The 23,597-nt window shown below is 38.2% G+C and overlaps 1 protein-coding gene across 10 annotated transcripts in view; it reads right to left on the reverse strand.

The window, feature by feature from the left end:
* The window catches only part of DMD (dystrophin), a 2,259,748-nt gene that overhangs the window by 1,150,081 nt on the left and 1,086,070 nt on the right, over positions 1–23,597 (reverse strand). For all 10 annotated transcript variants that reach the window (XM_036992000.2, XM_036992004.2, XM_036992005.2 and 7 more), the window contains one exon: positions 10,922–11,094. In XM_036992000.2, coding sequence (XP_036847895.2) covers positions 10,922–11,094 — 173 coding nt within the window. The remainder of the gene's footprint in view (positions 1–10,921; positions 11,095–23,597) is intronic.

Consider the following 23,597-nt stretch of genomic DNA (forward strand, 5'->3'; position numbering starts at 1 on the left):
TAGGATCATCTATGGTGAAGAATGGAAATGCGTGTATACAGCTAGCTTGGGAAACAAAAATGTTCAATAACTTTGAGAAAAAGATTCAGGATATTGATCTATGGTTAACTCTGAGATTATGTGAATTTTATATCTAGTCAATTTCTTATCTGAAGAAAGTTTTAAAATAACCTCTATTTGAACTGTAAAGATTTAGAAGAATCTGAAAATGTTGAAGATATAAGGCAAATGATCCTGCATGAAATGGCTATCATAAAAAGCAAATCACTCTGCAACTCCTGAGTGCTTTGAAAGACCAATAGGAACATACAGACGATACGCTGATGGACAGAAACAAACTTATCTAATGCATTTCCAAAAGCTCTTTTATTAAATAAATACAATAGATCCCCTTCATTTAATTCCTTCACTAAGTGTTCTCAACAACTAAGAGTTCCAAAGAAATTGTAAGTAAACAAGATAATATCAATCAAGAAGTAGTTTAGTTATCTAATTCAAATGGTATACTGTACTAAATAGTTTAAAAAAATCACACTTATGGGATAAGGATATCGCTTGTTGATAACTGGTTTGTTTTAACGTGACTGTTTGATAGTCAATATATTGAAATTCAATACCTTCTAACACCAGCTATACGGGGTTAATGTTTTATAGCTTAAAGCTATGCCTCTGGTGGTAAAACCTCCATGTAACTGGCATCAGCAGTCAAATCATACACTTCATTTTAGGCTGGGTGGAAACAAAGAATCCTCTATTCGGCTCACAAACGCTCTCTCAGTGGTGCACAAAATGCAACAACTGTCCAGTGAAAGATATTCACTATAGGCAGGGATTAGTTTAGATTACACAGAGCCTGGGCAGAAATATAAACACTTGAACAGAACAGCATGAAACAGAAGGTAGTGTGCAGGAGGGGATGAGCCCTAAACTGAAATACACAAGAGGAAACAGGGCAGAGAAGATAGAGGCCAAACATGCTGAAGGGAGATTATAGAAAATGATCGGCTAGTAAGAAATGTACCTTTTTTAAAGTTTTGAGGATTTATTTCTAGTGTATATGACATTTCAATGCTATCAAATTATAGTTTTCATTATCATTATTATCATCAAAAAGTATTTATTAACCACATGCACTGCACAGGGCATCGTATAAGCAAGTAAAATTGATGTGGTGTCTTCCACACAGGAACCAACTAACAATGTAGAGGAATGTAACAGAGCAGATAGTAAAGGAGGAAAACTTAACTGGGGGAAACTTGAAGGTTGACAATAAACTTTAAAATATTTCCAGTGTTTAGGTAAATTGGTTAGTGTGTATGTATAAGAATGTTTCTTGATACATCTGTGGAAATAAATGGTGTGTTCTTTTCTTTATATAGATAAGTTTTAAAAATGAATTCTATCAAATCAATGACTTAATCACTAATGATTTTCAAAAAAGATCTTGATCTACAGAACTAAAACAGACACCTTCCCCACACACCATGGCGTCAAGAGCCCCAAAAGGCAGGTCATAAATAGAAAATTTCACTTCTTCCTCATTTTTACACGTCATCCCCATGAATTTCCCACTACATTGTTTTCCTATTTCTTATCTTATGAAACATTGGTAATATAATTTCATTTTATAAATGTCCTCACACTGCTTTCTCCAATTTTTTTGAGTTTTTTCTTGCTCTATGAGAATCCTTTCTCTGGTCAGTACAACACTGATTCTAGAATGAGATGTAAAAAACTCTCTCCACGTTCAGGATATTTTGTTTTTGCCTCTTAATTCTCCCAAGTTCAAAAACTAACAGAATTATATACTGTCACATATACATATAGCTGGGGAAAAATATGAAGACCCAATTTTCCATGAAAATCTTTACATTTAGTATGGACTAATTCTAAGATTGCAATGTTAATTTTTCCTGAGTTGTCAGGATCCTATGTGTGTTTATCATGGATCTTCCCAACTACATAAGGCATTGTGACAAACAGAAGAGGCTGTTAATGCTCCTATAGCTGAATGTCTCATTAAGGAACAAACAATTCTGGAAAAGCTCCCAGATTATGCATCTGTCCCTTTAGCTTCCATGTTAGAGAATAGAATTGCATGGTGATAACGTGAGGAATAGCATATTATTCTTTCCCTGTGTGGGTAGTATGGGATGATTTCCCTCACCTTGACATGAGAGAAAAATATTTATTGAATGTCTCAGTAGAAATGTTACGACTGAGATAGCAAATGCTTATGAGAAAGCTGCATTAGGAGTGGGCTGGCAGAATTACCTGCTCGTTCCCTAGAGTCTGAATTCAGAGATGATTCAGGTACTTTCTCTCCAAACCAGCTTTCTTTGGTTTCTATTCCTGCTTTCTCTCCTTTCACATCTTTCATTGTCTCATTTCCCTTCATGCGGTACAAATGAGTCTGTGAGTGCTTTAATACTTGTCACAAAGGGAACTGAACAAAAGTTAAATCCCTGGGAGGATCCTGTTCACATGTGGCACTTATGGTCCCAGCACGATGATGCTAAATTCAGAAAAACTTTCTCTAGGGCAATAGTGCCCACATACTTACCTGAGGGTCTGTACTTGTCAATTACAAAGTGTTCTAGGATCCCTGATGAAATGTCAAAAAGTAAAACCATGTAACAAGCTTTTCTTAAAGCTACACCCTTTTTAAAGAAATCTGGAGATAGGTCCTTCTTATACTCAAAAAAGTAGGAATTTATTGTTTTAAAGTTTTAAGTGTAAATTTCACTCAGGTATAGCACACATCCTTAAAAGTGTACCAATCACAAGTGTACTGTTTCAAAAACTTTCTAAACAGAAACGTATCAATGAAACCAGCATTCAGATCAAGAAATAAAATATTACTCCGAACCCCAGAACCTGCCCCTGCTCTTGTTAATCACTACTTCTCACAATAGTAACCATACCTGACCTTTAACCCCCAATGAACCTGTTGATGAGTTTTATATAAATGGATTCATGTAATATGTATTCTTTTGTGTCTGGCTTCTTTCACGCAGCACTGTTTTCCTATTTCTTATCTTATGAAACATCATTGGTAATATAATTTCATTTTTTAAATGTCCTCACACTGTTTTCCCCATTTTTTGAGTTTTTTCTTCCTCTAAAATTTCAATATTATAAGAACCACTATTCTTGCTCTCTCTCATATCTTCTTTACATCAGATCTAAAGCTCAGAATCACCTTGAATTTAACTTCTTATGTGCATGCGTGAGCCATCACAAATATCTAACTAAATGGGATTCCATGAAGAATACTGATTTTTTAAAAAATCACTTGATGTCAGACCAGAACCTTGTTGTTACACAATAATGCCATCTTATGGCTATACAGAAATTTGGAGTCTAGAAACTGCTTTCTGTTTTATTACCTCATTTGAACTGTGTTATCCTCTTAGGTTTGGGAAGTAATTTCCTGAAAATGGGGCAAATTCATTAATGGTTTGAGGGACAGTAAAGATGACAACAAAAAGAAAGCAGAACAACAGAGTACCTGGAACTTTGTAGGCCCTCCTTTGATGTTTGTTGAAAGAAAGAATGGTTTCTCTACTAGGTAGATCTTAGGTTAATTCTTTTTTTATTTCTATATGTTTCCTATAGGTATCTTTTATAAGCAGTGAGGAAACCACCAAGAAATAGATGAAAACAGAACTTAGCAGCAGTATTAATTTCTAATAAAGTTAAATATTTATCTTACATATATGTGTATCTATCCATATACATGGATATGGATATGAATACATGGGATTCATGAATTTAATGTTCAAAATGCTCACTATTTGCATTTCCACTGAAAGGAGCCACTGCTAATATTTTGTAGATTTGCAACTTTACTGAGACACATATTGAAATTCTATTAGCTGGAAGCAATGTATGGAAGCAGGTCTCTTAGATAATGGCTGAACAGTTACAAATCAATTCAGTTTTTAATTTTCTACTTGCCCTACCTAAAGAGTATATCAGTTTTTACTTTATGACATTTAATAAAGGTGAGTTTTGCCATTATGGCATTCATGAATATGGTGATTAATGATTGTCTCAGAACCTACGCCTTAGGAAAGCCAAGAGTCTATTGCATTTTTTCATTTTTGTAACTTATTGGGAGTAAACTGTGCAAAACTATTAGAGCCAAATGTTTTGATGAAATGGAAAATGCAGATGTGCTATATTTAGTATGTGCTTGGGCAAATTCACCTTATATCTTTGTAATTTAGTCTCTCCTACAAAATAATGAAGTAGGACAAAATCAGTAAGGTGTTCTCTAACTGCAAAAATTCCTTTATTATTATTATTAACTATCTATAAGAGTTTCATTTATTGTTCAGAAAACAGTTGCTCCTCTTCCCCTTCCACTGTAGGAAGAGGCTATTTCACCACTCTGTAGACATCAGGCTTGCTTTAGCCAACGGAATGTGAGTGGCCTTGACCTGAGCACAGGCCATAAGTGCTCTTGGGAGGAGGTTAGGCTTGATTCATGCTCTGGTGGTCTACATGAGAAGAGCATGCCACTGACCCTTGACCCTAGGCCCAGAAGAAACATACATGTAGCAGACTGTAACCCAGTACATAACTGGAGCCTACCTCAGCCAACCCACAGCTTGAAACAGCCTTCCAGCCAAGCCCAGCCTAGGTCAGCCAAACCACAGGCAACCAAAAGATCCTTGAGCATGGGAATAAGTGCTTGTTCTTTTAAGTCATCAAGTTTTGGGGTGAAATTTATCACTGTATTATGGTAATATCTGACTAATACACTATCATAGGTGAGTCACATATAAAAAAATACCAATATAGCCCTTCTTACTGCCTCAAGGCATTGTGATTTAACCTCACTTTGGCTTATTTAAAAATTCAGTAGATTTTTGTTAAGAACCCAATGAAAATTATACTGGACACTTGTTCATTTATGAATGTATAGCTTCTAGTCTCTCCAAAGATTTAAGAATTTGCCGTTGTATGGACCTTGGTGGACAAGGCCCTGACTATGACTACAATGGAGCCCACATTCTAGTTATTTATTTTCCTTGACCTATGGCAGTTAGAAACTAGTTATATGACCTCAGCTTGCCTTGTAACAGGAGTTGGTGATTTATGGTCCACCACCTGTCTATGTAAATAAAGGTTTATTAGAACAACCCATATCAGTTCATCTATGTATTATCTGTTTTTTTTTCACCCTATAGCAGCAGAATTGAGTAGTTGTTACAGAGATTATATGGCCTGCAAAGAATAAAATATTTACAAAGTACCCCTTTAGAGAAAAAAAAATATTAGCCATATCAGGTGATTCTGTTGAAACTATAATTCTAAAGTCAGTGACACAAAAGAAGTAATAATTTAGATACTTTCTGGCAGTGATAGTAGCAAGCAATACCTAGTGGCAGTGGTACCTCTGGTACACCAGTGGCCCATGGCCATGGCAGCTGTTTACAATTCAGTTTCATCTTGTGGCTTGATGCTGTGTGTGTTTCTGGATGCCTGGCCTGGTCTTTCTTGATGGTTTCTGCCCATTTTAAAATCTGTCTCTTTGGCCTTTCCATTGAGCTACTTGGTATCCCTCCAATAAATTAAATAATTCTATCTACCAGAGTCACTTTCTGTTAGTTGTAACTCAGAACCTTGAGTGGTCCATAGACCTTGCTTTATTCCTGACTCCAAGTAAGATGTTCCTATTGCACTTCTCAGATATTTTGTTCTTGCCTCTAGCATAACTCATATCTATCAACCCTTGTTTTACTGTTATTTGTCCATTTTCTCTCTAGTGTTCATTTTCTTTCTTCAAAGCAGGGACTGAATTTAATTCAGTTATATGTGGTACTTAGGAAAATGTAAAAGAATATAAGAATGAATTAACAGGTGTGAAGGCTACCAAAGTCACAAGACCATCATTTTTAGCCTTAAAACTGCCAAGCTTAATTGAGTCATTATCGTGCATAAGCACTCCAATAGGCACTCTACATGCATTGTGTCATTTAATCCTTCTAACAACCCTACAACTTAGAAAATATGTTTATCCATTTTATAGATAAGGGAATCATGGAACATAAAAGTTAAGGAACTTGCTCAGGGACACGGCTAATCAGCAGCAAAGCCAGGATTCCAAAACAATTTGGACTCTAGAACCTGTGCTCATAAGCAATGCCTTAAAAGCAGTTTTACCTGAAACTAGACTAAAAATCACAGGAAATTCAACAGCTTGTGACCAATTCCTGGAGGAGGCCAATTAGTGTAAAATTAGGATACTCCTGAGCCTCTAGATAAGAAAAGTGAGTCTAATGGGGTTGGAGACACTATCCTTTGTTGGACATAGAGAAGATCCCAGATCAGGGATGAGATTTCAGGTTACCCTCTCTGTCGAATGGCATTAAGTGCTTCTGCTTCTTTTACAGTCTATGGTTGAAGGTGAACTGAAAGGGAAATACCTGTGTGCCCCTATGAAAAGGGAATGGCTAGCTTACTGGGCAATGATGTCATAAATGAAGAGGGGCAGAAGCCTCAAAAAGCAGAAAGTTTCACCTCTGCCTTAGTGCAAGAGGGATAATAGGTGCCTATAGAAGCACAACAACCTTGCAAGGATCTGAGGGGATGGCCCTGGTGACCTGGACAGCTGGGAGAAAACACTGTCTCAGAAGACAAAAGAAGACAAGAATATCCCAACAGTGAAATGAGCATCCCACAAGAGTGTGATAAAACTGACCTTGTTGGAGTAGCTTTCAGAAGCTCACAATGACTCAAGGTGGGATATGGTGGCATTACAAGTTTGGTTTTTGCAGTGTATGCACAAGGTTGCTGAGGTTATTTTCCTTTATCAAGTCTGGCTTTGGATACCCTGGGACCAGTGCTTTTCCAATAAGCTGAGATAAAACTATTAGACCATCTAGGGGGAAAGAGTCTCAGGTTTCTGGGAGGAAGCCTGAGTCCATACGTTCTGAACATCCACTTGGTACTCTCCTGGATTAGTTCTGAGAATATTACACGGGAAAAAACATAGCTCTTGTCCCTGAGGAGTTGTGCAGGAGGCAGAAAAGTAAACAAATTGATGACTATGAGGTCAGTTCTAGGAGTAGGTCACTTCAAAGCATGTACTGTACAAGGCAGCCACTGATTCTGGAAATATTAGCAAATACATAAATGGTATAGTGATACTATATTCTTTAAATGTTAAAACAATATCTAAATTTTTCAACTTAGTGATCAACTAATAGATTCAGGATTTTTAAGAAAGAAATGACATCTCAGGTGAGACCTGAAGGACAGATAGGCCAGAAGGGGCACAAAACATTTGGGAATTTTCAAAGCAATTTAATATTGCTAGAGCAGAATTTGTAGGGATCATAGTAGGGCAGGTAGGAGTTGGTAAGCAGTGAGGCTAACTAGTTGATCAGGGGTCATGTGAAGGCCTTACATGCCCAATTAATGAATCTGGACTTTATCCTAAGGGGAATGAGAATAGCACTAAATCTTCTAACACTTTAGAAAAACAAGTCTGAATGAAAGATAATTGGGAACAAAGAGCAGATGATCACTGGAGATAACCAAGATTTCTGCAGGATGTATTGGCTTAGGAACTTAATGGAGTAAATGAAGAACTGAAATAGAAGTAACGATGGTTAGAAACTGACAGATATGAGAGATATTAAAGAGGTCCCCAATAATTATTTAAAAATGATTTGATTTCTACCAATATCCCTGATGAACGTAGATGCAAAAATACTCAACAAAATATTAGCAAACCTAATTCAAAAATACATCAAGAGGATCATCCACCATGACCAAGTGGGATTCATCCCTGGGATGCAAGGATGGTACAACATTCGAAAATCCATCAACATCATCCACCACATCAACAAAAAGAAGGACAAAAACCACATGATCATCTCCATAGATGCTGAAAAAGCATTTGACAAAATTCAACACCCATTCATGATAAAAACTGTCAACAAAATGGGCATAGAGGGCAAGTACCTCAACATAATAAAGGCCATATATGATAAACCCACAGCCAACATCATACAGAACAGCAAGAGGCTGAAAGCTTTTCCTCTGAGATTGGGAACAAGACAGGGATGCCTACTCTCCCCCCTGTTATTCAGTGTGGTACTGGAGGTCCTAGCCACAGCAATTAGACAAAACAAAGAAATACAAGGAATCCAGGAAGGTAAAGAAGAAGTCAAATTGTCACTGTTTGCAGATGACATGATATTGTACATAAAAAACCCTAAAGACTCCACTGCAAAACTACTAGAACTAATATCAGAATTCAGCAAAGTTCCAGGATACAAAATTAACACAGAAATCTGTAGCTTTCCTATACACTAACAATGAACTAATAGAAAGAGAAATCAGGAAAACAATTTCATTCACAATAGCATCAAAAAGAATCAAATACCTAGGAATAAACCTAACCAAGGAAGTGAAAGAACTGTACCCCTGAAAACTATAAGACACTCTTAAGAGAAATTAAAGAGGTCACTAACAAATGGAAACTCATCCCATGCTCCTGGCTAGGAAGAATGAATATCGTCAAAATGGCCATCCTGCCCAAAGCAATATATAGATTCAATGCAATCCCTATCAAATTACCAACAGCATTCTTCAATGAACTGGAACAAATAGTTCAAAAATTCATATGGAACCGTCAAAGACCCCGAATAGCCAACGCAATCCTGAGAAGGAAGAATAAAGTGGGGGGATCTCGCTCCCCAACTTCAAGCTCTACTACAAAGCCACAGTAATCAAGACAATTTGGTACTGGCACAAGAACAGAGCCACAGACCAGTGGAACAGAATAGAGACTCCAGACATTAACCCAAACATATATGGCCAATTAATATTTGATAAAGGAGCCATGGACATACAATGGGAAAATGACAGTCTCTTCAACAGATGGTGCTGGCAAAACTGGACAGCTACATGTAAGAGAATGAAACTGGATCACTGTCTAACCCCACACACAAAAGTAAACTCCAAATGGATCAAAGACCTGAATGTAAGTCATGAAACCATAAAACTCTTTGAAAAAAACATAGACAAAAATCTCATGGACATAAACATGAGTGACTTCTTCATGAACATATCTCCCCGCGCAAGGGAAACAAAGGCAAAAATGAACAAGTGGGACTATATCAAGCTAAAAGGCTTCTGTACAGCAAAGGACACCATCAATAGAACAAAAAGGTATCCTACAATATGGGAGAACATATTCATAAATGACAGATCCGATAAAGGATTGACATCCAAAATATATAAAGAGCTCACACGCCTCAACAAACAAAAAGCAAATAATCCAATCTAGTCATCAGAGAAATGCAAATTAAAACCACAATGAGATATCACCTCACACCAGTAAGGATCGCCACCATCCAAAAGACAAACAACAACAAATGTTGGTGAGGTTGTGGAGAAAGGGGGACCCTCCTACACTGCTGGTGAGAATGTCAATTAGTTCAACCATTGTGGAAAGCAGTATGGAGGTTCCTCAAAATGCTCAAAATAGAAATACCATTTGACCCAGGAATTCCACTTCTAGGAATTTACCCGAAGAATGCAGCACTCCACTTTGAAAAAGACAGATGCACCCCTATGTTTATCGCTGCACTATTTACAATAGCCAAGATATGGAAGCAACCTGAATGTCCATCAGTAGATGAATGGATAAAGAAGATGTGGTGCATATACACAATGGAATATTACTCAGCCATAAGAAAAAAACAAATCCTACCATTTGCAACAACATCGATGGAGCTAGAGGGTATTATGCTCAGTGAAATGAGCCAGGCGGAGAAAGACAAGTAGCAAATGATTTCACTCATATGTGGAGTATAGGCACAAAAGAAAACTGAAGGAACAAAACAGCAGCAGAAGCACAGAACCCAAAAATGGACTAATAGTTACCAAAGGGAAAGGGACTGGGGAGGATGGGTGGGAAAGGGGGGATAAGGGCAGGGAAAAAGACAGGGGGCATTACGATTAGCAAGTATAGTGTGGGGGGGGCACGGGGAGGGCTGTGCAACACAGAGAAGACAAGTAGTGATTTTATAGCATCTTACTTTGCAGATGGACAGTGACTGTGAACGGGTATGTGGGGAGGACTTGGTGAAGGGGAGAAGCTAGTAAACATAATGTCCTTCATGTAATTGTAGATTAATGATACCAAAATAAAAAATAAAATAAAAATAAAAAATAACAAAAGAAAATGATTTGATTTCTTCTGAGAATAATGAAGAAGACTGTATTGAGATTACAAATTTTTGAAACAGTTTTAAGCCATTAGAACTTAATTACTTTTAACCCAGAATTGGAAGAGAAAACCATATTGTGCCTTCTTGCAGTATGAGGTTAAAGAATGTAGGCAAGTTAAAAAAAATTTGATCAAAAGCTAGATATTTTAATTAAGGTAAGCACGAAAATACTATTTTAAGTCAAATTTCTTACAGCCAAAAAAAAAGTGGGGGGATTTCAAAATGTGACGTATTACCTTCAAAATAGAAACAATAAATAAAAATCAACTTTTTGTCGATAGTTAATATTTCAAACACATTAATCTAAGTATCAAATTACTATATATATACAGGACACAAATTTGACCATAAATACACATTTTATATTGTACAATTATTTAAACCACCTTGATTAAATCACAAACCTGTTTCAACATTACTTTAAATTTTAAAGGCTAATACAGTGAATTTGCAAGATAATGCTAACTTCACTACAGAATCACTTCCAGAGTTCAGCTCATTAATCTGAACTGTTCTTCATTATTTGTTCTCACTCCACTTACCTTCTTCCAATGATAGTGATATTTCTCCCTCTCTTCTTTCTTTTCCAAGAAGAACGTTGAAATAAACTCTAGAGTTTCCTGAAAACAGGTATAATCATTTAGTAAAATGAGAGTGTTACCTACCCTTGTCTGTCTCTGTACATTTTGTTAACTCTTTCCCACTGGAAATCGAGCCTTGAAAGAGCTTCCTGTAGCTTTGCCCTTTCTGCAGGTGTGGCACTTTGCAATGCTGCTGTCTTCTTACTGTGAATCATGTCAATCTGACCTGAGATTTGTTGCAGGCTGTCTTTTATATTCTGTAATATTGGAAGTATAAAACAAATCAGAAGTCAAACAGCTGTTTATGGAAGGAGAACAAAGGAAATTTACAAACCCCAGAAGTACCAAATAGTCTTGCAGTTCTTAGTTACTAACTTGTTAAATTTATCAGCCCCAAAGCCCAGTATTTTCAACATGCCAAAATTCAATGGGTAATTCAGCCCGTATCTTGCTATAGCCGATCAGTTTCTCCATCTTAAAGTCTATTTTCATTTGGATTCTGTAATCTGGTCTCTTCTGGTTTTTCTTACACTTTCTTGTCTACTGCTTCTCAGACTCTTTCACTGAATACTCTGCTTATTAATCTCTTAATATTGGAGTGTTTTAGCTTAGCTTTGGCATTTCTTTCCTTCTCTATCTACACTCCCTCCTATTTGGTCCCATGACTGCAAATACTCTCTGTGCAACAATGACTCCCAAACTTGTATCTCCAGCCCTGACCTCAACTATGAACTCCAGACTCACAAATGCAACTACTTTCTTAATACTGGATGTCTCATGAACATCCACAACTTAATATGGCCCTAACCAAATTCTGAACTACATCTCATTATCCTTCTCTTCCCATGATTATCCCCATTTCAATAAATGATCTATCAATTAATATTTATTTAGGCTGACAACCTTGCAATCATCCTTGACCTTTCTCTTTTAATCTCCAGTATTCAAATTCTTTGACAATCCTGCTGGGTCTACTGCCAGAACACATTCAGAATGTGACCAATTACCTCCCTTGCTATAGTTCTTTAAAAGCTATTGTTATATCTCATCTCAATTTATTGCAATAGCTACATAAATGATCCTGCTGCTTTGTCTTTTCCCTTTCCTTTTCAATTCTCTGCACAACAGCCAAAGAGATTTTTTTAAAACAGAACTCACACCATTTTACTCCTCTGCTCAAACCCTTTCATGGCTCCTTGTCCAACCCCTAATCTTTACCATGGCATATAAAGCCCTATATGACTTGGTTGTATGCTGCATACTATTCTAATCTTATCTTTTCTTAGTATCCTCTGTGTCCACAACACTTCAGTCTCTCCAGTCTCTTTAAACTCTTTGTGTACCTTGAATAAGCCAAACGTACTTTTGCTTCAAGGCTTCTGCACTTGCTCTGCCAAAAACATTCTTTCCCTCACTTCTTTCTCACCTCAGAGGAGCCTTCTCTAATACCTAAAAAAAAAAACCCTAACTGATCCGTATTCCCTGTATTCTTCCTCGTTTTTCTTCATGGCACTTATCTCTAATATTAAATCATACATTGATCTCTGAATAATGCTGGACTAGACCCTATGAGTGGAGAGGTATTATCTGTCTTGCTGGCTAATGGGTTTCCAGGACTCAAATCTTTGGCACATGGTAGGTACCCAATACATTTCTGTTGAATAAATGAATAAAATAATGCATCCCATAAATTATCTAGATTATATTTAAGGGGAAAAAAATCACACACCACAATTTCATCATACAATAAAAATCTTTAAAACTATTGATTTTCTAAAAATGATCAAAACACATATTTGGCTAGTCTTACCAGGATGAATTTGATCATTTTGCTCATCTGAATTGTAGACAAGTCAATTGAGCAAACATCTACTGAGCTCTTCCATGTACAAGGATCAGTACAGAGAAAGTGAAGGTAGGTGAAGCACAGTTTTGTTTGCTTTTAAGAAATTTAGCTTGATCTTACTGTTGTAGTAAGGGGAGGTTGTGGTTTGGGGAACTGAAGGAAAAAATAATAGTGTAGAAGCCCCAGATAGATGTCAAGAAGGAATCTGATGAGTGGTCTAAATGGTACCAAATCTTTTCTGGAAGTTCAGAGAAGGAATGAATTATATATCATCTTTGATCACAAGCTGAGGAAAAGGTTCATGAAAGAAGTGCAATTTGGAGTGTCTATAACTGAGTAGTTGAATTGGGAAGGATATTATATTTAGTAGGTAACATACTAAATGCAAAGACAGGGAACAAGAGCACTCATAGTTGAGTAACTTTTTGGAAATGTAGAGGATTATGGGACACTGGATTAGGAAACAGGCTGAAGAGGTTTAACAGTATGTTTTGAAAATACTGAATGTAATTCAGTAGCCAATGGAGAGCCATGATTCATAAAATAATTCTTATGGAACTTTTCAAATATATACAAAGGCAGAAAAATAGTAGAAATAGCCCCTGTGAACCTGTTTTATCCAGTGCCAACTCTTATGAAGCTATGGAAAACCTTGTTTCATTATACTCCCACCCATTCATCTCAACTGGATTATTTAGAAACAAATTAATATACTATTTTATCCATAAATAATTCAGCATGTGTTTCTAATGAATATGAATTCTTTTCAAGGAAAGTACACATAATACCATTATCACACCTACAAAATTTTAAAAATCATTAATGTAATTAAATATCTGGTTGGTATTTACATTTGAGTTGAATTGAGAAACTTGTTTGGGACGGAAACTTGGTAGAACACAGTGACTGTGTGTTGGTAAAGAAGAGGAAAATCTTGAATAACTCCCAGATTTCTGTCCTGGGCATCCAGATGGATAGTGGTGTCATTGAATAAAAGGGTTTCAGATGGATGAACAGGCTCCATGTGTGCATGCTCATGTATGAGTATGTAAGTAATGAGTTCAAGGTTTGGACATGACCATCTTGAGAAGCCTTGGGGGCATCAGACTGTATATATCCAATAGGCAGCTGGCATCAGATTTGGGGAAGAGGAAAGAGATGGTGATTATTCTTGGGCCATACATGTTTTCACATTTCCACATGGTCTGGTGTTTCTGAGCAAAGAGCATTGACATCTGGGTTAAAGGATGATTGAATAAACATACCTTGGAGTTTATATTCATGTACTGCTCCAGGGAGACTTAGCAACTTACCTTTCCCAGACCCCTTTGCTTACATTCTGAAAATAACAGATCTAGACCTTCTGGAGCAAAGGTCTTTCCCTGTTCCTTTCTCTCTGTCTCTATTAGATGTGCCAACTGTTTTGTATAAACTCTGATATTCATAATTTGTGGTTTTCTCTCCTGTACTGAAACCCTTTCATGCATAGATAAGCATTTGGACCTCACTGCATGTTTGGGGCATACAAACTAGCACTAAGATGCTTTTGAGTAATTAATGATGTTCCCTTATCCAGAGATATCATTCTTTCTGTCAGAATAAAGACATATAAATATAGAAGCTGAACAAGTATCAATAAAAGGTATAGGTTTCCCTACATTCAGACAAAATTGGGGAGGATTTTAACCAAGTATGAGATAGAGTAGGGTAGACAGGGAGTGGCTCTTGCTCAGCCTGCAGCTTCCCAGAAGGCAGGCTCTGAAGGAAACTCCACAAGTCAGATTGGGCAGCAGGAGAGAAGTTATGAGGAGATCTTAGAGGGTTGTTCTGCCTCATTCAAAGACATCCTGACTGTGGTGCATGAGGACCTGCCTTAGGGGAGGACTACGCTATAGAATCATGTGAGGATATAGATAATGTGAGTTTTAAGATGTAAAAGTCAATGCTTACATTGGGAACCTAAAAAGAATCAGCTGTGTTCCCAGCTCTTGCGTATCAGCTAGAGACGGGGTAACATACCATGATTACGGGGGATGTAAATGCATTTCTGAGAAAAACAGGGGGGAATGGAGATTGTTTATAAAGTTTCAAGTTGTTCTCTTCAAGTCCAGGTACACCTTGTGGTTGGAAAGCTTCATTATTTTTTTGTTAAGCAACTCACTTTGACTCTGTGGTAAGAATGCTTGTCAGACAGGTCAAGTATTACCATGTGAGGGAAAAGAGGGAATACCAACACAGAAATATCATGTGAGATTACTTATCTGGAGACATGCAGATTAAAACTGTCTTTTACCAGCATTACACACAGAATTGCTAGCCATTGGAATTTATTTAGTGTTATTTAATTCCATGAGAGATGAGCAAATCGCCCAGAAAAGGTTCTTAGAGAGTGCAAGAGTGAGAAATTTTGCCTAAGGATGAACCTCTGTGGAAAGCAGAGGCAGAGGAGATGAGGAGGCCCAAGGCATCACAGAAGACTTCGGAAGAGAACGAGAAGAGCAAAGCACTTCCAAACCAATAGAAGAAAGAGTGGCAGGAAGGAGGGAGGCATCTGCCAACAAGTCAAATGCAACTAGAACAGGAGTGAAAAAGTCAACTTTGGCAACTGAGGAGGTTTTTGGTGATCATTTTATCAAGAGCAATTTTCAGCATCTCGGGAGTGTGAAAATACAAATCTGGACAGAGCGAACTATCTTCTACTGTCATCCTCTTTCACTACAAAATTGAAAATAGCTTAGTGCTATACTGCAGTTCACTGTATTTGACATAAGACACTTTACTGATAAACACTTTACTACTAATACAAACAAAGCTGGTAACAGAAACTCTAAAAAGTCAGAATGATCTCATGTATGTTGGCAATGCCCTAGAACTCATTGAAGTCAAACATGCTTTTCATATTCTTTTTCTTTCATTCAGCTGGAAAAATTTCATTACCATCTTCTGATGGCTCTGAGGCTGGAGCCTTGGGGGGAATATTTAGGGTCATCCCACTAGTTTGATTATATCAGTCAGTAGGAACCTGAGTCAACATGACTTCTTTGCTGTTTCTGTTAACCTGACTGACCGGGCAGCCTGATTTCACCATCTATTCCATCAGCTCAACTCCTGATGATTTAAGTCATGCACTCCATTTCAGTGTGGATGTCAGCCCCAGGACAAAGATCCAGGAACAGACAAGTTCTCCGCTTGATACCAGGCACCTAGCTGACTGAGAGGCTGGTTACTTAGATTCACAATGGGGCAAGAAGCCACATTTGTCTGCACAGTGGGAGCCTAAACACTTAGTATGAATATATGTAATCTCCTATAGGGGTAAAATTCCATGGAAGGAAAGGCGGATCTTCCCCACCAGAATAAAAGTAATCCATTTGAGAGGCGCAGCCAAGATGGCAGCATGAGTAAGACAGTGGGAATCTCCTCCCAACAACATATATATTTTTGAAAATACAACAAATACAACTAATCCAAAAAGAGAGACCAGAAGACACAGGACAACAGCCAGACAACATTCACACCTGCAAGAACCCAGCACCTGGTGAAAGGGGTAAGATACAAGCCGCAGCCCGGCGGGACCCGAGGACCCTCACCCCAGCTCCTGGCGGGAGGAGAGGAGTCAGAGTGGGAAGGGAGAGGGAGCCCAGGACTGCTAAACACGCAGCCCCAGCCATCCGTACCAGAGTGCACACACAGTGTATGTGTGGCGTCCTGGATACTAGGGAAACAGGACAGTGAGACCTGTGAGCGGGTACCGAAGCTGGCGCCCTGGGACAAAGAAAAGCGAGTGCTTTTTGAAAGTCTTAAAGGGACAGGAACCCCACTGCTGGATGGAAGCATACCAGGTCACAGTACAGCAGCTAGAGATTCCAGAGAACTCCGGGTGCAATAACACCATGGGCAACAGCTCTGAGACCCCTCACGGAGGTAAGCAGCCAAAGAGCCCCCCGTCCATTACCCCTCTGGGGCCCGCCATAGCAGAGCAGCAGCATGAGGCTGGCCACACCCACAGCAAGGGAGCTTCCTCCAAACCCACCGGGCAAGATACAGACCCAGTCTACAAGCAATTGCCCAACACAAGCCACTAGGGGTCGCACTTGCCCCAGTAAAGAAAGGCCAGGAGCAAGTGGAAAGTCTTGGCTCTCCCAGCTGACAGAAGAGTCAATAGCTCACCATTGCACCTATCAACATGAAAAGGCAAAAAGTTTGATGCAGACAAGACTAACCCAGACAGCTTCGACATCTTCTACATCTTCCCCTGAGAAAGAACCTGGGGAGATAGATTTAACCAGTCTTCCTGAAAAAGAATTTAAAAAAAAAGTCATAACCATGCTGATGGACTTGCAGAGAAATATGCAAGAACTAAGGAGGGAGAATACAGAAATAAAACAAGCTCTGGAAGGACTTCAAAACAGAATGGATGAGATGCAAGAGACCATTAATGGACTAGAAAACAGAGAACAGGAACACAGAGAAACTGATGCAGAGAGATATAAAAGGATCTCCAGGAATGAAAGAATTCTAAGAGAGCTGAGTGACCAATTGAAATGGAACAATATCTGCATTATAGGGATACCAGAAGAAGAAGAGAGAGAAAAAGGGATAGAAAGTGTCTTTGAAGAAATAATTGCCGAAAATATCCCCAAACTAGGGGAAGAAATGGCCTCTCAGACCACAGAGGTACACAGAACTCCCATGACAAGGGATCCAAGGAGGGCAACACCAAGACACACAATAATTAAAATGGGAAAGATCAAAGACAAGGACAAAGTATTAAAAGCATCCAGAGAGAAATAAAAGGTCACCTACAAAGGAAAACCCATCAGGCTATCATCAGACTTCTCAACAGAAACCCTACAGGCCAGAAGAGAATGGCATGATATACTTAATGCAATGAAACAGAAGGGCGTCGAACAAAGACTACTGTATCCAGCACAATTATCATTTAAATATGAAGGATGGATTAAACAATTCCCAGACAAGCAAAAGTTGAGGGAATTTGCCTCCCACAAACAACCTCCACAGGGCATCTTACAGGGACTGCTCTAGATGGGAGCACTCCTAAAAAGAGCACAGAACAAAACACCCAACATATGAAGAAGGGAGGAGGAGGAATAAGAAGGGAGAGAAATAAATAATCATCAGACCGTGTTTATAATAGCTCAACAAGCGAGTTAAGTTAGACAGTAAGATAGTAAAGAAGCTAACCTTGAACCTTTGGTAACCACAAACTTAAAGCCTGCAGTGGCAATAAGTACATACCTTTTAATAATCACTCTAAATGTAAATGGACTGAATGCACCAATCAAAAGACACAGAGTAATAGAATGGATAAAAAAGCAAGATCCACCCATATGCAGCTTACAAGAGACTCACCTCAAACCCAAAGACATGCACAGACTTAAACTCAAGGGATGGAAAAAGATATTTCATGCAAACAACAGAGAGAAAAAAGCAGGTGTTGCAATACTAGTCTCAGACAAAATAGACTTCAAAATAAAGAAAGTAACAAAAGAAAAAGAGGGACATTACATAATGATAAAGGGCTCAGTCCAACAAGAGGATATAACCATTATAGATATATATGCACCTCATACAGGAGCACCAACATATGTGAAACAAATACTAACAGAATTAAAGGAGGAAATAGAATGCAATGCATTCATTTTGGGAGACTTCAACACACCACTAACTCCAAAGGACAGATCCACCAGACAGAAAATAAGTAAGGACACATAGGCACTGAACAACACACTAGAACAGATGGACCTAATAGACATCTACAGAACTCTACATCCAAAACCAGCAGGATACACATTGTTCTCAAGTGCACATGGAACATTCTCCAGAATAGACCACATACTAGGCCACAAAAAGAGCCTCAGTAAATTCCAAAAGATTGAAATCCTACCAACCAACTTTTCAGACCACAAAGGTATAAAACTAGAAATAAACTGTACAAAGAAAGCAAAATGGCTCACAAACACATGGAGGCTTAACAATATGTTCCTAAAAAATCAATGGATCAATGACCAAATCAAAATGGAAATCCAGCAATATATGGAAACAAATGACAACAACAACACAAAGCCCCAACTACTGTGGGATACAGCAAAAGCAGTCTTAAGAGGAAAGTATATAGCAATCCAGGCATATTTAAAGAAGGAAGAACAATCCCAAATGAATGGTCTAATGTCACAATTATCGAAATTGGAAAAAGAAGAACAAATGAGACCTAAGGTCAGCAGAAGGAGGGACATAATAAAGATCAGAGAAGAAATAAATAAAATTTAGAAGAATAAAACAATAGCAAAAATCAATGAAACCAACAGCTGGTTCTTCGAGAAAATAAACAAAATAGACAAGCCTCTAGCCAGACTTATTAAGAGGAAAAGAGAGTCAACACAAATCAACAGTATCAGAAACGAAAAAGGAAAAATCACGACGGACCCCACAGAAATACAAAGAACTATTAGAGAATACTATGAAAACCTATATTCTAACAAGCTGGGAAACCTAGGAGAAATGGACAACTTCCTAGAAAAATACAACCTTCCAAGACTGACCCAGAAAGAAACAGAAAATCTAAACAGACCAATTACCAGCAACGAAATTGAAGTGGTAATCCAAAAACTACCAAACAACAAAACCCCTGGGCCAGATGGATTTACCTCAGAATTTTATCAGACATACAGGGAAGACATAATACCCATTCTCCTTAAAGTTTTCCAAAAAATAGAAGAGGAGGAGATACACCCAAACTCATTCTATGAAGCTAACATCATCCTAATACCAAAACCAGGCAAAGACCCCACCAAAAAAGAAAACTACAGACCAATATCCCTGATGAACGTAGATGCAAAAATACTCAACAAAATATTAGCAAACCTAATTCAAAAATACATCAAAAGGATCATCTACCATGACCAAGTGGGATTCATCCCAGGGATGCAAGGATGGTACAACATTCGAAAATCCATTAACATCATCCACCACATCAACCAAAAGAAAGACAGAAACCACATGGTCATCTCCATAGATGCTGAAAAAGCATTCGATAAAATTCAACATCCATTCACGATAAAAACTCTCAACAAAATGGGTATAGAGGGCAAGTACCTAACATAATAAAGGCCATATATGATAAACCCACAGCCAACATCATACTGAAGAGCGAGAAGTTGAAAGCTTTTCCTCGGCGATTGGGAACAAGACAGGGATGCCCACTCTCCCCACTATTATTCAACATAGTACTGGAGGTCCTTGTCACGGCAATTAGACAAAACAAAGAAATACAAGGAATCCAGGAAGGTAAAGAAGAGGTTAAACTGTCACTATTTGCAGATGACATGATATTGTACATAAAAAACCCTAAAGACTCCACTGCAAAACTACCTAAGCTAATATCGGAATTCAGCAAAGTTGCAGGATACAAAATTAACACACAGAAATCTGTGGCTTTCCTATACACTAACAATGAACTAATAGAAAGAGAAATCAGGAAGACAATTCCATTCACAATAGCATCAAAAAGAATAAAATACCTAGGAATAAACCTAACCAAGGAAGTGAAAGACCTATACCCTGAAAAGTATAAGACACTCTTAAGAGAAATTAAAGAGACCACTAACAAATGGAAACTCATCCCATGCTCCTGGCTAGGAAGAATTAATATCGTCAAAATGGCCATCCTGCCCATAGCAATATACAGATTCGATGCAATCCCTATCAAACTACCAACAGCATTCTTCAATGAACTGGAACAAATAGTTCAAAAATTCATATGGAATCACCAAAGTCCCTGAATAGCTAAAGCAATCCTGAGAAGGAAGAATAAAGTGGGGGGGGGCATCTTGCTCCCCAACTTTAAGCTCTACTACAAAGCCACAGTAATCAAGACAATTTGGTACTGGCACAAGAACAGAGCTACAGACCAATGGAACATAATAGAGATTCCAAACATTAACCCAAACATATATGTTCAACTAATATTCGATAAAGGGGCCTTGGACATACAATGGGGAAATGACAGTCTCTTCAACAGATGGTGCTGGCAAAACTGGACAGCTACATGTAAGAGAATGAAACTGGATCACTGTCTAACCCCATACACTAAAGTAAACTCCAAATGGATCAAAGATCTGAATGTAAGTCATGAAACCATAAAACTCTTAGAAAAAACATGGGCAAAAATCTCTTAGACATGAACATGAGTGACCTCTTCTTGAACATATCTCCCTGGGCAAGGGAAACAAACACAAAAAAGAACAAATGGGACTATATCAAGCTGAAAAGCTTCTGTACAGCAAAGGACACCATCAACAGAACAAAAAGGTATCCTACAGTATGGGAGAATACATTCGTAAATGACAGATCCGATAAAGGGTTGACATCCAAAATACATAAAGAGCTCACACACCTCAACAAACAAAAAGCAAATAATCCAATTAAAAAATGGGCAGAGGAGCTGCATAGACAGTCCTCCAAAGAAGAAATTCAGATGGCCAACAGACACATGAAAAGATGCTCCACATCGCTAGTCATCAGAGAAATGCAAATTAAAACCACAGTGAGATATTACCTCACACCAGTAAGGATGGCTACCATCCAAAAGACAAACAACTACAAATGTTGGTGAGGTTGTGGAGAAAGGGGAACCCTCCTACACTGCTGGTGAGAATGTCAATTAGTTCAACCATTGTGGAAAGCAGTATGGAGGTTCCTCAAAATGCTCAAAATAGAAATACCATTTGACCCAGGAATTCCACTTCTAGGAATTTACCCCAAGAATGCAGCACTCCACTTTGAAAAAGACAGATGCACCCCTATGTTTATTGCTGCACTATTTACAATAGCCAAGATATGGAAGCAACGTGAATGTCCATCAGTAGATGAATGGATAAGGAAGATGTGGTACATATACACAATGGAATATTACTCAGCCATAAGAAAAAAACAGATCCTACCATTTGCAACAACATGGATGGAGCTAGAGGGTATTATGCTCAGTGAAATGAGCCAGGCGGAGAAAGACAAGTATCAAATGATTTTACTCATCTGTGGAGTATGAGAACAAAAGAAAACTGAAGGAACAAAACAGCAGCAGAAGCACAGAACCCAAGAATGGACTAATAGTTACCAAAGGGAAAGGGACTGGGAAGGACGGGTGGGAAGGGAGGGATAAGGGCAGGAAAAAAAGAAAGGGCGCATTACGATTAGCATGTATAGTGTGTGGGGGGCACGGGGAGGGCTGTGCAACACAGAGAAGACAAGTAGTGATTTTACAGCATCTTACTATGTTGATCGACAGTGACTGTGAACGGTGATGTGGGGGGGACCTGGTGAAGGGGGGAGCCTAGTAATGTCCTTCATGTAATTGTAGATTAATTATACCAAAATAAAATTTAAAAAGAAAAGTAATCCATTCATGTCTTTGATGTTCAGGGTGGGGTGGGTGTGCATACATGTATACACACGCATACACATGCATTCTCTCCGTGAGGATGTGAGCTTACAAAACTTCCTGGTTTTAATCGAAATCTCTGGAAAGTGCCCAATTCTCTGGAAAGTGGTGGAATTGCTGAGAATCAAGTTATGAACAGTTTTACTAATGCTGGGCACCATGTTGCAAAGGCAGGAAAACTTTCTCAGATTAGAAAAGTAAAAAGCACAAACAGGGGCAGGGAATGTCACACTCCGTGGATATCTAGATAATAGCTCCTTGGTGCATTGGCTGTCAAAAGTGGCTGGAGTACAGGAAATCCTTTTTAAAGTCCCTACACATACTTTTGTCCCTGAGGCGCTGCACACAGAAAAATGGTATATGCACCAAAGAAGACTCTGCAGCAGTTTCCACAATTTAAAGCCAGAGATGAGATCTTTTATAGCTTTTTACTATTTTAGTTTGTCTAGAAATAAGTGATCTTCATAGATTCTGACCCTCTAAAAATGAAACCATAGTCCCTGCAGTTGCTATGGTGATAGAAAAGTCCCTAGGATCACTCTAGTATATATTATTTCCATTTCTATCCCTCAGTAGGTCCTTATCTTAGCTGAAAATATGATGGCAAAATGGTGATATACCCACTTTTTAGTCAACTTCTTTCTTAATTTTGATATGCCCCTATGAATTGACTTCCATAGCACTCCATTTCATTTCTGTAAGATGTTTGCTAGCCACTCTCCCTGCAAAAACTTGTAATTATTTTTAGAAGGCATCTGTACTTGAGTTTGTAGAACTTAAGTCTTTAATATTTTAAAATAACATCCTTGAATTCACTCAGCAAATCAGAAAGACCCTTAGTCATACACTGATAATAAAGAAAAATTCAATAATGAAGTAACTTGCACAACTAAAAGCTGGAGTCCAGATACGTATAGTAAAGAAAAACAGAAGACTATGGACTATGCTTCTTTAACTCACATTTCTAGTTGGAAAGGTCTAATTAAGAGCTCACTGATAACACAAAGGCCTCAACTTTGAGATAAGTAATATTTAAAACCTGGGTCTCTGAGAAGAGACCCAGGTTTTAAAGGTGATTCATAACAAACAAGGTGAACCTGAAAGTACTTTGTTTATTCAAGCTTTGAATGCTCAGTGCCCTCAGTGTGTTAAAAAGATAAACTAGAGACTACAGTTTATCTAGGGAACCAAACAAGGGACCTATTTGCCAACGAATCAAGTTGAGATAAAGGTCTCAAGTAACTCTTAACTTAAGCTCTCTTCTCTATCATAAGGGGCAGGTTTCTGCTGTCTAGTTTTTTTTTCCATTTAATGTAAAGCGACAACTATTCCCCTGCTGTCAGCCTGTTTCATTACAGGGCAAGTCTTTACCCACCTAGATGGTGAGCCTATTTGTATGGATGTCAAAGTAGATACTGTAGAAGTGGAACAGGGCTGCAGTAGGGGATAGTGAT

Source organism: Manis javanica, chromosome X (genome assembly GCF_040802235.1).
Source record: "Manis javanica isolate MJ-LG chromosome X, MJ_LKY, whole genome shotgun sequence".
NCBI lineage: Eukaryota > Metazoa > Chordata > Mammalia > Pholidota > Manidae > Manis > Manis javanica.